This window comes from Ophidiomyces ophidiicola (assembly GCF_022830035.1).
Source record: "Ophidiomyces ophidiicola strain CBS 122913 chromosome Unknown scaffold_26, whole genome shotgun sequence".
NCBI lineage: Eukaryota > Fungi > Ascomycota > Eurotiomycetes > Onygenales > Onygenaceae > Ophidiomyces > Ophidiomyces ophidiicola.
The window spans coordinates 216493-232852 of NW_026054666.1; the positions used below are offsets into that span (position 1 = coordinate 216493).

At 36.1% G+C, this 16360-nt stretch overlaps 2 protein-coding genes across 2 annotated transcripts; both read right to left on the minus strand.

Moving 5' to 3' along the window:
• Positions 1-76: 76 nt before the first annotated feature.
• Positions 77-3779, minus strand: syj1 (Inositol-1,4,5-trisphosphate 5-phosphatase 1; the record flags this gene model as incomplete). The annotated part of the gene is made up of 6 exons (XM_049254389.1): positions 77-941; positions 1008-1117; positions 1171-1470; positions 1523-3128; positions 3184-3379; positions 3440-3779. The coding sequence occupies 6 exons, from the start codon at positions 3777-3779 to the stop codon at positions 77-79; spliced, it is 3417 nt and encodes a 1138-aa protein (XP_049106693.1).
• Positions 3780-4538: 759 nt separating this feature from the next.
• On the minus strand, positions 4539-5089 carry LOZ57_005359 (uncharacterized protein; the record flags this gene model as incomplete). Its single annotated transcript, XM_049254390.1, has 3 exons — positions 4539-4707; positions 4756-4868; positions 4946-5089. The coding sequence occupies 3 exons, from the start codon at positions 5087-5089 to the stop codon at positions 4539-4541; spliced, it is 426 nt and encodes a 141-aa protein (XP_049106694.1).
• Between the last annotated feature and the right edge of the window lie 11271 nt (positions 5090-16360).

Consider the following 16360-nt stretch of genomic DNA (forward strand, 5'->3'; position numbering starts at 1 on the left):
TTGAACATTCCATGTGGTCAAAAATGTTCTGGATCCACAGACATACGCTCCCATATGGATATATATTAAAAGAGTATCATCTTCCTGGCTCAAGGGGCACCCATTCAAGGAGGTCAGAATCAACACAGAGGTCAAGAAGCTCAGTAGAATTGTTCTTGCTTTTATTCTCCTGCTGTTTGCCATGTGAGACGGGCAGAGGACGGTTTGTAGGTGTTGGGGGCAGGGCACGTCGGCTTGGCAAAATCGGCCGTATTTCTACCTGTTGCCGAGGTGGGAGGACGGGCCTGCAGGAAGGACTCGACTCGCTATGATTTATTCGAAATGTATTCCTGGGCAGAAGTTGATTAGCCAGCATTGGAGGCTTTTTTGGTACCGGTGGCCTTCTCTTTGGTGCATCTGAAACAACAACTAGTGGCCGCTCCTCTACTGACTGGGATTTTTCCGGAATCCGTTTAGGTTCATTTGACCCCGGAATGAGAGGAACATCCTCGTGTTGTCGTCCGAACGGATCGTTGATTAACATTCGACGAAGCGGAGTCACAGCCGGAGACTTACTGCCACACCCGTACAGTGATGAATTTTCCGACGATGAATTCAAGGTAAAAGTTACCGGTTTTTCTTTCTCGGTTAAAATTTTGCTCCCGGTTTGGTATATAGATGACCACTTACGATGATATGAACCAGTGGAGGAAGCTCCTATAGTCGACGATGCTGTATCGCTTGTGTTTATCTGCGAACTAGTGACCTTATACTTTTCGTGAAGCTCGTGGCTTAAGCGTTCCTTTTGCTCTTCATCCACAACGCGAATCGGACATATAAAGACAGCATATACTGGTCGATGGTCTGAGAACATGAGAGGAGCAGTATTATATTCCAATTGGCGCAAGTTTTTCCCTCTCCATAATATTCTGTCGCACCACGCTGGAACACGACGCTTTTCTCTTCAAGACTATCAGCAATTTCAAGTATAGATACATATGTTCACAACTCGGGAAGATGAAGCTCACGACGTGTCGTATATGTCGGTTCCGTTGTTGTACCGATATGTTGGTAGGAATGTGATAGGCCCCTCTGAGTAGTTTGGGAAAATGTGACCAATTCTCATTTGCATAAGGAGCTGTATACCATTGGTCACAATGTGGAATTAAAATATCGGAATTGGACAATCACCTGGTCATGTGCAAGCAGCGTATCGAGGTTTCCCATGTCTATCAAAGATCTCACTTCGCCATCGCTCAAACCAATGCGATAGTTGAAGTCACCAAGCCAAAAGATAGCGTCATGGTCACTGATTGAGCGATTACGCTGAAACCTTAATCCATGGGCGATGGTATTGTAATCACTGTTCCTCTCCTCATAGTTTGAGAATCCGGCAGCCAGGTGAGCTGAGACAAAACAAATGCGCGTATTTGAGAGTTCGAGGCGAATTGCACATGCACCTTTATTCCCTGCCATGCCAGATAATCCAGTCTAAAATCTACCTTCAGCGGTTACCAAATATGTATTGCCAGGGGATTATCACCTTCTTCACACTGCCTTCAACGTTCTTGATTTGTGGCAGTGTATCGCGTTTGACAAACAGCAACAGTGCAGCACCGACTAATTGCCCGCTTCTCAATAATACGTACCCTACTGTTCCCCTTCGCGAAGTCTCTTTGTCGAGTACATTCCTCACCTCTTCCTCCCAGGTCTTGAGGCTTCCAGGATCAGTCGACATGATTTGTTGCGGATTCAATTCGACTATTTCTTGGAGGCCAACTGCTACTATAGCTGGTTCTTCGGAAGGCTCAGTGATGTGGGCATGTAGCCACACGCCAAGATCCTCGGTGCGATTATATTGTAAACCGTTCGCATTAAACGTTCCCGCCCATATTCGAACCGTCTTTGTAAATGTAAACTCTCTTAATTTACCAGCAAGCTCTGATCTAACGAGATCGCTTACAGGGTCAAAAAGGTGAACTGCGGCTTGTCCTGTCAAAGTGCCCAACAGAACGTCTATTGTATATTGCCTAGAGTCATCGGCAAAATTACTGACGTACAGGCGGGTGAAAGTTTTCCTAACATCAGCAAACGTACCGGCTATCGACATTTTACCATGCCTGGTAAACGATGACTTCAACGCCCCGGTTCCCGCATATATCTTCGACAACATGTCACCATTATCGGCCCATAAGACTGAATGTACCGCGTCGAATTCGATCATTGTGATACCCATGGTTCGCTCATAAAATCTTTCCAATGCAATGTAACTGATTATTGTTTGGACAAGGTTTGTCCTGTCAAGGCAATCCAAACAATTTGTGCGGAATACCCCTCCCTGTTGAAGCACAACTGTCTGGGTATCATCGTGGGCATTCGATAGGAAGTATTCAAATCCGTCGATGGAGCCATCGATTTCATCCTCTATAAGTTTAGCTCTGGCATAGCCCTCCGGTCCCTTGGTCTCCGCATGGAAGTCAAAATCTGTCCACTGCAAGAGATGATGCGCAGAAGTTGTCCCTTCCTCACGTGCTTTCCTAAGGGGGCTATGATTCATATGATAGCGGTATCTTTGTGATAACTCAACTTCTCCTGGTTTCGATTCACTTAGTAAATTCACCACGTGTACTGCACCATAGTCAAGCTGGAGAGAATCGAAATGCTTATCAAACGCGTGTTGAGTGGCTGCCGTAGACCGAGTTACCTGGATCTTCTGCTGTCCCGGCACCATCACAGCAGATTGCTCCCAGAATATCGGCACTGAGCCTCTAACCTGAGTAAAAGAAAATGTGATACCCGAAGAGTTCCACAAGATTGTTTCGGACTCCACAAAATTAGAAACTTGCCCATCATCATCAAGACCCCTGGAATTAAATCTTGTGCCTGCTCTTCTCGATGATAAACGGGATATCACAGTCAAGCAAGATTGGGTCCTTTCTCGACCGTGTTGAACCAGGATATCGGATTCTTTAATTTCAAAACTACGAGCGAAACCACGAATGGCGAATGTAATCATCTGAGACGAATCAAGTTGCTGTCGCTCATGGTCTGTGAGCCCACTTCTAAATTGTAGCAGGGCATCAATCATATATGAATTCCATAGAAAATCTTTATCAAACCTTTCAACGTCAAAGGACTTCTCATTGATTCTTGGAGTCAAGGAAATTAGATGTCACGGAAACAATACCAGTAGAACATGCTCACCGATCTTGGAGACGACTCGTCAAATCAAAATCTGTACTGTAGTAAAAACTACCATCGCTTAGGAGCTTTTTTAGTGAGAGAAAAGGGTTCTCTGTAACAGCATCTCGTCCCTGGAAAGCGTTACCAAGAAACCCCTCTTCTGTGGATTGGCCATAAACATCCATAATCATATCATAGTCTGGGCGATTAAGACAATCTAATATAATATATTAGTAGAACTTTACTATTTCGGGCATCGATAGCAAACCGAACGTACAAAAGTCCACATCTTCAATTCTCCGCACCGTTTCGTTGGGTAGAGGCGTTGCTACCATGGTTGAATTCCGAATAACACATAAAAAGACATCACTGTTTAAAGTGAGAAGTCCTAGGGTACCATACCCGGTCCCAAGGCAGCGATACTGGAGCGAGTTGATGGAGGGTGCTTTTAGAAAAGTCACGATGCATTTTGGTTGTTCGATATTTGGATAAGATCCCAAAGACGCTGCCGGCTCTGAAAAAGTTGATGAGTATTCCAAAACCAGCGCATGCCCATCCTTGGTAACTAGGGTAATACAGCGCTGAGGCTGATCTTTACACAGCACCTGTATCGACATATTCGAGGAATGCTAATTCCCCTAGGGTGAGCTCTTTATGGATCCAAGCTCCTATGAGCGAAGTTAGCATCGCTTGAGAACCGATAAGCAAATTTCAACCTGGGGAAGCTACAACATAGATTTACAAGGCTGCAAGCCTACAAGCCAAGTTCGCACACAACAGGTGACTCACCTGAATTTAATCTTCATGGCTAGCTTTTGAGCGGACTGTTGAGCCAAACAATGCCAATCCAACTGGCTACGAGCTGCAGTTGTCAAAAAAGATTTCAACCAACCGGGGTTTCTAATAAGTTTTGCAGTTAAAATTTAAGCTTGAGTAATTATTTCTGTCTTTATATACTTGGTGTGCGTAGAAATCTGTAGTTAAATGTGGTCAAAAGGCTTAATTTACAGTTAACTATGTATGTATGGAGGAAAATGGAGACTGTGTGCTCCGTAGTGGCGATTGTCCAGACCTTTGGGTAGACCTTTTACCCAGCCTTTTCTCAGGGGACATTGCAAGCGCTATTCGAAATAAGAGACATAGGAAGTGCAGGAGATATCAGTCCACAAGTTACTGCATTGCTTCTATTACAGTCCATATGTACATATGTAATAAATACCAGGTTCTTGCTGCTGAATTGATCAACTTGTCACTTCGGAAACAGCACTATAGAACACGGAATACTAAATAACTACCACTCTTCTACGCCCCTACCTTAACGGCTTTCTTGAGGGCGCTGCGGTGATGCTCCGAAGCAACATAAGTTCAAATATGGTCTACTGGAGTCGAGAAATCCTTGCTAATACCACTGCCTTTGTGGCTTTACCAGCAGCTTCGTAGAGATCCTGCAACGTCTGCAGCTGAGATATGATGTTTGCTTCGATCTCTACCTTCTTTTTAATGAGGTCTGACAGTCGCGTATAGTGTACCTTTTTATATTCCAGACTACCTCAAGCGTTAGATAGTCACCTTGGAAACAGGAGGATAGCGTACGAGATGGGCCTATTCAATCGGACAGACTCTTGTATTTCACCATTCATTTTTCGAACAAAAGCCCTATGCTGAGTGTGGAGCTTCTGGCGAAGGTCCCTATTCGATCTATTACCCTATAATTATATCTGTCAATCTAGGTTGCGGCTATAAGAGCAAAACTTATTAAAAAATTCAATAATATGCCGCTCACAGATTTCTCTGATGTCTTCAGTGGACCCATATTTTTATTTCGGATGTTTAGTTGTCGACCATTGAGTGACTTTGTTCTGCTGCGTCCCCGGGAAGCGACAGGAGAGTCATCCAAGTCTTCCTGGGCCTTTTGTTTTCTTGCCATCTTGCATCTGGTATCTGCCTCGTTATCACTATTAATACTCATGCAGAATATACAATCTTTGTCCAGAACCAGAACTCACAAGAACTACTCCATACTTGAGTTGTGAGGACAAATTTGCCTCATAACCTCAAACCTTCTCAGGCTTCTCTGACCTAACTAGTTACAAGGGTGGTCTATGCCAAGAAGCACTAGGTTGGATTTATATTTCTCTTCGAGATCCATTAAAAATCTCAGTTTTCATCTTTACAATAGCACTGTCCTTCAACTATGATTAATTAATATCTCAATCATTTTATTTAACACTGTGAAAAGTGAATAAGTGATGCAATTTATCTTTCAAAAATAGATAAAAAATTATTATATGGAAAAATTTTTTTTTTTAAAAATATCATTCTTTTTATGATAATAATATAGAACTTTTCGTAAAATTACTTATTTTTTATAAAGTTGAAATTAGGCTGACCACAGAGACAGAGATTTTCCAACTGTAATCCCATCCCTAATGCACTAATAGGGAATTGGATGGAACTGAAACTTAACAGTTCAAACTGAAATGAGACTGTTACTTAAGTTAGACTCATCATTGAAATCTCTTTAAAATTTCAATGAAACAAGACTGAAAGTTAATTTTAGTTCAGTTGATCCCAATTTCTTCTTAAAATTTGAAAGTTAGTCTTAATTTCAGCTCAAAATATGAATAAAAGTCCCTTTCTCTTCTCAGTTTTAAATTTTATATTTTAAGTCCCATTCTCAGATTTTTCTATGCTGACCACAGAGACAGAAATTTCCCAACTGAGATCCCATCTCTAATGCACTAATGGAGAATTGGGATGGAACTGAAATGTAATGATTCAAACTGAGATGGAACTGAAACTTGAGTTTCAAGTACTAAGATGAGAATGAGACTTAATTTAAAGAGATTGAAATTATTCAATTAAAAATAGAGATCTTCAATTTCTCTAAACTTAAAATAAAATCTTATTATATACTATTTTTAGTATCAAAATCATATATAAATATATATATGCATTTTGACTTAATGTGCTAGTTTTTCTATTTTGTCATATTTTGATGTAAAAATACACTTTCAAAAAAAAGTTTAAAAAAAATTAAAGTTGTTTTAAAAATAAAGAAATCTAGAGATGGAACTTAACATATAAAATTTAAAACTGAGAAGAGAATGGAACTTTTATCAGTCTTTTGAGAGAGAATTAAAACTAACTTGTAAATTTTAAGAAGAGATTGAAATCAACTCAATTAAATTTGACTTTCAGTCTTGTTTTATTGAGATTTCAAGATGATTTTAACAGTCAGTCTATTTAATTCTCACAACAGTTAAATTGTTTACAGACTTTCTATAGCTCTATAAGTTAGATAGTATTCACAAAGCAATTAGAGAATGATTCTTGAAGCTGAAGAGCATTTATCTAAATAATGAGTTAATTTGGAAATAGAAAAGAAAAAGTACTAAAATATTAATGATTGAAGTTTGCATGAAAAGAAAAAAACCAAACTATTATTTGCAATAATAAAAGAAAAAATATAAAAAAAAAAACTTTAAGAATTAAAGAAATAAGTATTATGTATCTGCTAAATATAAATATTGCATCTATCTAAATTAAAAAAGCTTACAACACATAATCTTAATGAAGAATTTAAATTACTTCAGTATACAGTGTATGAATACTAAAAATAATTATTTATCATGATGACAAAAATTTTTTCCAAGACTGAGCTTTATTTTTCAGTTAAACAGAATCAGTTGAGTTAGTGAGTGTTGTAGATTAAAGAAGGAAAAAAGCAAGAAGTTGTCTCTTATAATTAAATAAATTCTGATCTGAGATTCTGAGATTAAGAATAGAAAACAGTTCAGTATAACTAATTGTAAGACTCTGCACTGCAGCCATTTTACATTTATTTCATTATTTAAAAGAGATTTGTAAAATCTTCTTGATGCTTAAATGATCATGCTTTATGTCATTTGAAATTCATAAACTCTATGACTAATTATATGATCTCATTAGCATAACTGAGCACATAAAATCTGTTACAAACATTTCTTTATAAAGATCAGTGACAATATATCTAAAGACTTTAAATATTATTGTAGCAATATAAATTATCTTTCTCACTTTCATACTTATATGTGAGCAAGTCAATGTGCAGTAGAAGCTCATACAACAAAAGCTTAGTTAGTAGAATATACTTACTGATAACTATATAAATATATATAAATATATAAGTATATAGTTATATATAGGGTTTTGGTGAATGAGTAGAGTGAGAACAGTGATAATAGAGTTCAGAAAACAATAGTATAGAAGAAGTAGTCAATGAATATTCAAAGAAGTTGTTGAATTGTTCTGTTAATTACATTTTGCAGTGGGGATTTTGGTCTTATTTATAGACTGTGAGTTTAGAGTTTGAGTTATGTAAGTTATGGCATATTTGTCTTGATTTATAAGTGTTACATCATGTGTGATGTAATGTATGATGCAATATGATGCAGTATATTGTGCAATACTTGCAATAGTTTTGTAAAAAGTAGTTATACTTTTTAGAAAACTGAATTATTATATGAGACATTTTATAAATTCTGGTTTCAGTGGCTGATACTTTCTCTAAACCAGGATATCTATGATGTAGATTTATAGAAAGTTGGTATAACTGATTATAAAACTTGTTAAAGTTGAATATAATGTGCAATGGTTTATTAATCTTGGAAATAAACTATGCAACATTGAATTCTATGATGTTATTGATGATGTCACATATGATGATATTCTATATGATGTAATATCATATTATGATGTAATTTGCCACCTCAATTTATTATTCTTTTCTTGATTAATAATTTATACAAGCAATACTATGGTGGTAACCTTATTGCTGTAACTCTATTAAAAAATAAAGTTTGAAATAAACTTTTATAGAATAAGATTTGAACTAAACCAAAAAGAGTTATAGATCAAACTTTATATTTAATCAAGATTTATGTATATGTGACAAGAAACCTTCTGTACATACTTACTGAAGTAGATTAGTTAGTAATTAGTCATTCTTGAGCTTATCATTGAAGCTCAAGAGAACAAGAACAAGACATCTTCTACTACTCAATCAAAATTGCACAGACATTCCATAGCTCTTATAGATCAGGTAACAAACTGGTAGCATGTCTTGCTTGATCAGGGACTTCAAGGGCAGCCCAAAATTTTAAAATTTCTTACTAAATTACACATGAACTCTAAACATATTTAACAACTAAATAACTAAATTCCCTGAAATAATGAAACCAGCAAACAAAATCAGATCAATTATTGAGTCTCTTCTGAAGTCTGTATTGCAAATAGCTAAATACATACTTAACTATAGCTGAAGTAACCCTAGCTCTCAAGTAATTTCACTCAGCACCCAGCATTTAGCAGAATTCATCATCAAGAATAATGAGATACCATTACCACAAAGTCAAATCTCTAACATTTATCAATCTTGTATATCAAAAGAGAATCTGAAAGTGCTCTCACTGAACAGTTCATGACTGACTTGATCAGAATCAGAGCTCTCTGACATATTTTATTCTGCAGACTGAAATCTGGACCCATCTATAATCAGAATGACAATCCACAAATTCATTCAGAACATAATGATAGTTACAAAGCTAACTTCATATAGAGCATCACTATCAAGTAAGTAAGTCATGTTGAACAGATTCTCAAGCCATCTCTTAAGTAACTTGATCATGAATCTTTCATCTGAAAGTGGTAATTCAAACAACATCACATCAACAACTTCCAACCAAATGCAGCAGAAACTACCCACCCCAACAACATATGAAGATTCATCTCCAGATCAGACAACTACAGCAAATTAACAATTCATAATCATTCAATAATCTATTACAATCATGTTCTTCAAAGATTCAAACACTGACAACTCTTCAGAACCATCAATTAAAGCTCTGGGGAAATGTGCATCTTGTACAAATGACATGAATATACAACAGATCATAGATGCAGTTACAGTAAATATGTGTACAATTATACATTCAGAATTAGCAGTTTTACACAGAGAACCAACTACTTCTCTTTCAACAGCAGTTTTATCAGCCCAACATTCTACTACAAGCAATCATGCATTTCAGCAAAGCTGAAAAATCACTGATATTGGCTATTTCTATCTGAATATGCCACACCATTGAGGCCAAGACATTGCAGACTGAGAAGAAAAGATCTGAATTAAAGATGTATATCTTTTTACCATCAGAATTAAGACTGCAGCTGCCATTAAAGATCCACTGCAGATAGATGCTGAATTGCACTCATGTCTCTGTGAAAATGTCATGATTTGATGGACAGTTGAATTAAATGATCTAGCACACAAAGCTCTTGTTCATGATTCAGTTGACATTCAGAATTGATGCTTTGCTCTTGAAAAATGTTTCTGGATATCATCAGTGCAAGCACAATCTAAATTTAATAGCATTCACTATACAGTTGCAGATGCTCACAACAGCAAGTCAACAGCATTCTATCTCACTGATATCATGACAGCAGCTCATCAATGTGAACTAGCCACTTTAGAATTTGCAGTTGTACTGCATGCATGGCATCATCTTGAAACTTCTCTATGAGTCACAATAGATGAATCACTAGAAGACACAACAATGAATGTCTTTTGTGAACTACTGGCTCACAAAGAAGTCAATTGATTTGATCAATATAACATAACATTCACATACTGTTCTCCATACAGAACTGTCACATTTCAGACACTAAATACAAAATGTCAGTATACTGCAGGTCAATTCTATGAACAGTTCAGTCATTCACAGAATAATTAATTATGGAGAATGTGGTCAAATGACTGGCTTCAAAAATTCCAGCTCAAGCCAACTGAATGAAGTTCATCATCTCCATCCCATAATACAGTAGAACTGCAACAAGCATATATAACAGATTCAGACCCAACAAATGTTGATGAAGATTATTCATATGAATCAGAAGAAAATTCAATTGTCTCTGAAGACAACACATCTTCAGAATCTGACATGAAAGAAATGAATGCTGATTCTCACACTATCTGCTATCATTGTGAAGAAGCCTTTTCTTTGTGAAATCAGTTTTTTCAACATCTTCATACATGTGAGCCATCAGCTTACCTCACTAGTTCTGAACAGAATATTGTTGCATCACAATGCATTAAGCTTGTCCCAGACACACAACAGAACTTCTGTTACTGAAAACATGTCACAGTGCAAGATTACATCAAGAATGCTGTCAATCTAGCAATCTGTTGTCTTGACTCAGACTGCAATTCTACATTAGTTAATCATAAATTCCTCCAGAATCAGAATCTGATGATAATTATCCAAGATGTGACACCTTTATCTGTTAGTGAAATTGATGAGAGCTTGATATTTCATGTCTCAGCATGCTTTTCACTACACTTCTCTGATTTCAACTCAAATGGTGATAAAATCATCATTCACATCATGATAATTGCCCAAGTTGTCAACACTCTTTCAGTTAATATACTCATTGAAGTTGACAATCTTGCACCAGAAGGCATTATTCTTGATTTCCTTTGATGACATGCAATATTTGCAAGGGCAGATAAGACCCACACATGACTGATCATCACTTCAAAATCCAATCATCAGCTAAAATGAATGTTGTATGTCATCTTGACTGTGGACATTCCACCACATTCTTGAATTGAACTATCAATTAGAACCCAGAATTAACAATCACTACCAACAGATAGAGACTATATTTTTCACTCCCAATGCTCTACTTTAACATGTTATATTTAAGTAATGCAGACTAACCTTCCATTTACTATTTTAGAAAACAATACCAAGACCTTCTACACTATTAAACATCATGCCCACATTGAATACCTAGAGAAAGCCCAGAAAGGTTTTGCATATCATGTTGACATTTCAATGTCAGAAACTTTAGCTTACATATCAGCACAACAACCATCAATAATAAAATTAATCACACCAGTACTAGAGAAAACCAAGCTACCAAATGGAGTCATCATATTCAGCAAATCATCAGACACTCAAAAACTGACTGACACAGTCATGGCTCATCACAATGTATGAAAAGACAAAGAGACATTTATGAACATTCCACAACACTGATGAATGAGAATCTCAATTAAAGACACTGCTAAATCACAAAAATCTGCAAGAAAGTATTCTCTTTCCAAATAAGAAGAAGTCATAATTGACAAGACATTTGATGAACTTCACTGCAAAGACTGTATGATGCACAGTCTACACCATGCAAAGTACACTTACCCAGTCTTTATAGCATATCAATGAGTCATGAAAAATGGACAGCAAATAGTCAAAGACTGCTCAGTGATTGACATTTGCTCATTAAATATCTGTTCTGTCCCAGATATCTACCCACTACATTGACAAGAGAATATAATAGCAGTCATAGTTGACTGTTCTTACATTACAGTCTTAGATGCCACATTCTTTTTCTATCAATGGCAAGTACACCCTGAGAACTGAGATAAACTAACAGTAGTAACACACAGAGAACAGAAAGTTTTTAATGTTGCAGTCATGAAATACATTAATAGTGTCTCTTATGTCCAATGTCAAATGAATTGTGAATTCTGACACTGGAAAAAATTTGTCTGTATATATATAGATGACATAGTCATATTCTCCAAAACACTGAAGAAGCATATTCAGCATCTTCACATCATTCTTGACCATCTGAACTTTCTGAACATTTCTCTGAATCCAAAGAAAGCTTTCATTGAATTTCTGTTGATCAATCTTCTAGAACAACAAGTTACTGATCTAGACATTTTCATGACAAAAGAAAAACTTGAAGCAATCACTCAACTAAAGTTCTCAAAAACCCTACATCAACTGAAAATGTATCTTGAATTAACAGAATGGCTACACCAATACATTCTCTACTTCACACAACTTAGTGAACCTCTCCAAATCAGAAAAACTGAACTTAATACAAACACACCATCTAAAGGCAGAAAATGACTGAACTATGCTAACAAAACTTATATGAACAATCCATTACAGCAAGAACTTAATGCTTTTACAAAAATCCAAAAGCACTTCACAGTTGAAAATTTCCTTGCACATCATGATTCAGATCACAACTTATTTATGGACATTGATGCTTCAAAGAAATGGGGCTTTGAAGTCATGATTTTTCATGTCAAAAGTATATGAACTGACATAACTAACAAGCAATTTGCTGCACCACTGTCTTCAACATTAGTTGAACCAATCATGTTTCTAAGTAAACTACTGAACAAAGCAGAATGAAACTACTGGTCAACAGAACTAGAAGTGACTTGTCTTGTCTGAACTCTTCAGAAAACTCACCATCTAGTACTGAATAATTACAATCCAACAGTAGTCTACACTGATCATGCAGCTACTTTGGCCATAGCTAAGCAAATCTCAATGAACACTACAGCTACAGATAAACTAAATCTACATTTAGGTCAAGCAGCAGCATATATACAGCAATATTGACTACTTATATATCACAAATCAGAAAAAACTCACATAATATCTGATGCACTATTTCAACTGAAATCTAATCTGAATACATCAATGCATTCTTTTCTAGCCTCATACATGGCCACAATTGCTGAACTCAATTCAAAGTTTCATACTGAACTGATAGAAAAATATACCAAAGATCCTTTCTTTATCAAGATCTTGCAAACTCTTAACTCATCAACAACTGCCAAATTACCATTTTACATAGATGATAACCTTATTTGATGTCAGGAAAATGGACAGAACCATCTCTGTATACTCAAGACAACTATATCTATGATAATCAAATTAGCACATAGCCCCATGCACTTTGACATTGAATGAACACTAGCAAGACTTAATGAACTTTCCATTCATTAAATGCATCATAATGTCCAAATCTATATTCAACATTGTCAGCAATGTAATTGCATTCACCCACAATGTCACTGACCATTTGGTGATTATCAATCAATATTAATGTCAAAAATTCCCCATCACACAATCATCATGAATTTCATACAAAAACTTTCTGATGGACAATATAATATGCTTCTGACAATAACTGACAAGTATATCAAAAGAATTGCTCTAATTTCAGGCCGCACAACATGAACAGCCCATGACTGGGCTATAGTCTTCTACACCAGACTTAGCATAGCAGACTGGGCAATCCCTAAAGTTATAATTTTGGACAGAGACCCAAAATTCACATCACAATTATGGCACTCACTTCTAGCCCAAACAAATACCAAACTCTTATATTCAACAGTCTATCACCCACAAATGAACAGTCAGTCTGAAAGAACTAATTAAACAGTTGAAATTGCACTTACTCATCTTCTACTAAGCATTACAGATTCATTGCAATGGCACACACTCCTATCTGCATTGCAGAGATATCTAAATTCAGCCATAAATATCAGTACAAAGACATCAGCATATGAAATTCTCTATGACATATCACTTCCAACAGTACTGAACTGACCACTGAATGACCAATCTCAATTCTCAGCAAGAGCTGATGTGGCTCTACTGCTTGATGAAGTAACAATGGTAGCAAAACATTATTTTGATAAAAAGCATCTATACTCAGAATTTCAAGAAGATGATCAAGTTTATCTGCAACTTTGCAAAGAATATACCACATCACTCAGCAAACAACTGTGAAAATTTGATGATCAATATGCAGAACCTTTTACTATCACAAAAAGAGTTGGAAAGTTAGTCTGCAAACTGAATCTGCTGAACACATGAAAAGTTCATAAAACAGTTAGTGTTGTCCATTTGGAATCAGTCTCAAATCTATCAGATCTCTTTAAGCAAACAATCCAGCCTCCCTCACCTATACAAATTGATGGCCATGAGAAATATGAACTGGAACAGATTGTAGCAGAATGCACAAAAGAAAAAGACACTAAAGCACAAAAAGAATATTTAGTGTGGTGGAAGAGCTATGAACTTCAAGAAGACTTCTGATTAAAAGAATTGGAACTAGTCAATGCCAAAGAACTATTGCATGAATACAAATATGCAGGCAAGCTTATATAAGTTATATACAACAACAACAACACAAACAATCCATGAATGCTAAGTGAACATATAATATTTCACTTCTTCTAAACATTCTTCATTCTACAATCTCATCTAACATAACATATTTTCTCTGACATTCTTCACTCAGCAAGCTTCACAGACACAGTTCTATCACAGATCACATTAACTGAATTCTCTTGGTATTCAAGCAACTGCTCATTCACTTTGTATTCAAGCAACCACTCATTTCTTACTACCCAAGCTTATCCATTCTCTTCTACTCAAATTCTCTTTGTATCCAAGCAACTGATCATTCTCTAATTCCCAAACATCTGCCCAGTATGAACACTCCACCAAATACTAATGCATTTCCAAAAATCTCTATTAGAGCACCAAAGTTCACAATTCTATCTGCACAAAAGATCCTCTCTTGTGCCAAAGAACAATGTAAACTTCAAGATCAATGTGAAGTTCCAGAAGACAAGACAGATTTTCAAGCAGACTATATCTTATGATTTGTATCTGAAAATGCTTGAGTCAGACTTCATTCTGCTAATGAATGGAATTTTCAGAGCTCTTCATCACACAATTCTCTGCCAGCTGCATCAGAACCACAGCATCTTACTCAAATTAAGATAGAAATGACAACAGACACATGAAAGAACAAAATTATGACAAACAAGCATATAAAAAACAAAATCATCACACAAAATTGCAATGAATGGATTTATATTTGTCTATCTGCTAGAGCATCTTTTTTTGAGCAGTGCAATTCAGTGAAATGCAATATTGATGATGACCATGTTCAATATGATGAATCTTTCATAATCTTGCAACAACAAACAGCAGCTGCTTTAGCCCTGCAAACTTGAGCTGAACTGATCAGAGCAGAAATCAACAGAAAACATGAAGAAGAGATGATCCAGTGGAGAGAAAGTCAGATCATATGAAAGCAGAAATTTCTTCAACATGAATGATTTAAAAATCATAATACCATAATTTGGGCATCAGAAACAACAGACATAATAATCAATGAAGCAATCAACCACCTAGAGAATCTCTCTGAGAAGAACTTTCAAAAGAAATTGCCAGTTGAATATATTGATCAATCAGAGAGACAAGAAATTCAAACAAAGAAATACAACATGGAAGCTCTGAAAGACATTTTCAACTCTTCTGAACCAGAGAATAACATTCTTGCATTTCTTGACAATGAATTGCCAACTAGCCCACAAACTGTCCAAATAAATGACAATCCCACCATGCCCATGTCAAAGCAAAACTGCAACAAATGTAAAGCTCTGAGCAATAAAGCCACACCATGCAAGAAAAAGACTCCAGTCAAGCAAAAATTAACTTAAAAAAGTAAATGATTGCTCAAATCTGCTGAAAAGATCAACTCACAGAATGATATCTTGAAATGCAATACTATTGCATTCTCAATGAATGATAACATATCATTTTCTACATTCTCTGACTATCATGCTAACAGTTCACTTGATTGAGGAACATCTAGAAGCCATCTATCATCAGAATCAGATGAAATGGAAGTGTCAATCTCAAATGCAGAAACAACATTAGCAATAGAAATATCAATACACAATGAATCAATGCCTCAATCACTACTGAACTCACCAAAAAACATCAATAGTGATCTCTCTGATTTTAACAATCTCTTCTTCTGAAAGCAAGAGCTGGTATCACAATGCCCTTGAGAGGAACAAGTACTTTATCTGCAAAACAGACAGTTTTCCATCTTTTATCTTTTCACAAACTTTTCAGCACTAAATGCTGATGACATTCTTATCACAGACAAACTAGACACAATAATCAAACAATCAGCAATATCAAGTGGACAAACAGCAATGCTCACTAAGTACAAAAATACTTGATATGCCATGACCACAGACCAACATCTTGAATTCTTTCAATTCTTCTCTGAACAGTGAAAATTCAACATGCCAAAGTCAGAGAAACAACATCTAGTACCCCAAGCTCTCATTACATCAGTTGTTGATATCTACTTTAAAGAACTGTTAGACAAAGTTCAAAAAGACCATCAACAGCTATTATTGAGATCTACAAAATATGAACTCATTCACTTTCTCTGTCAATTCTCTGAAGAATTCATCCAAATACAACCATTTACAGCAATAAAAACAGAAATCTGGATGGCTTTGGATGAAGATGATGTT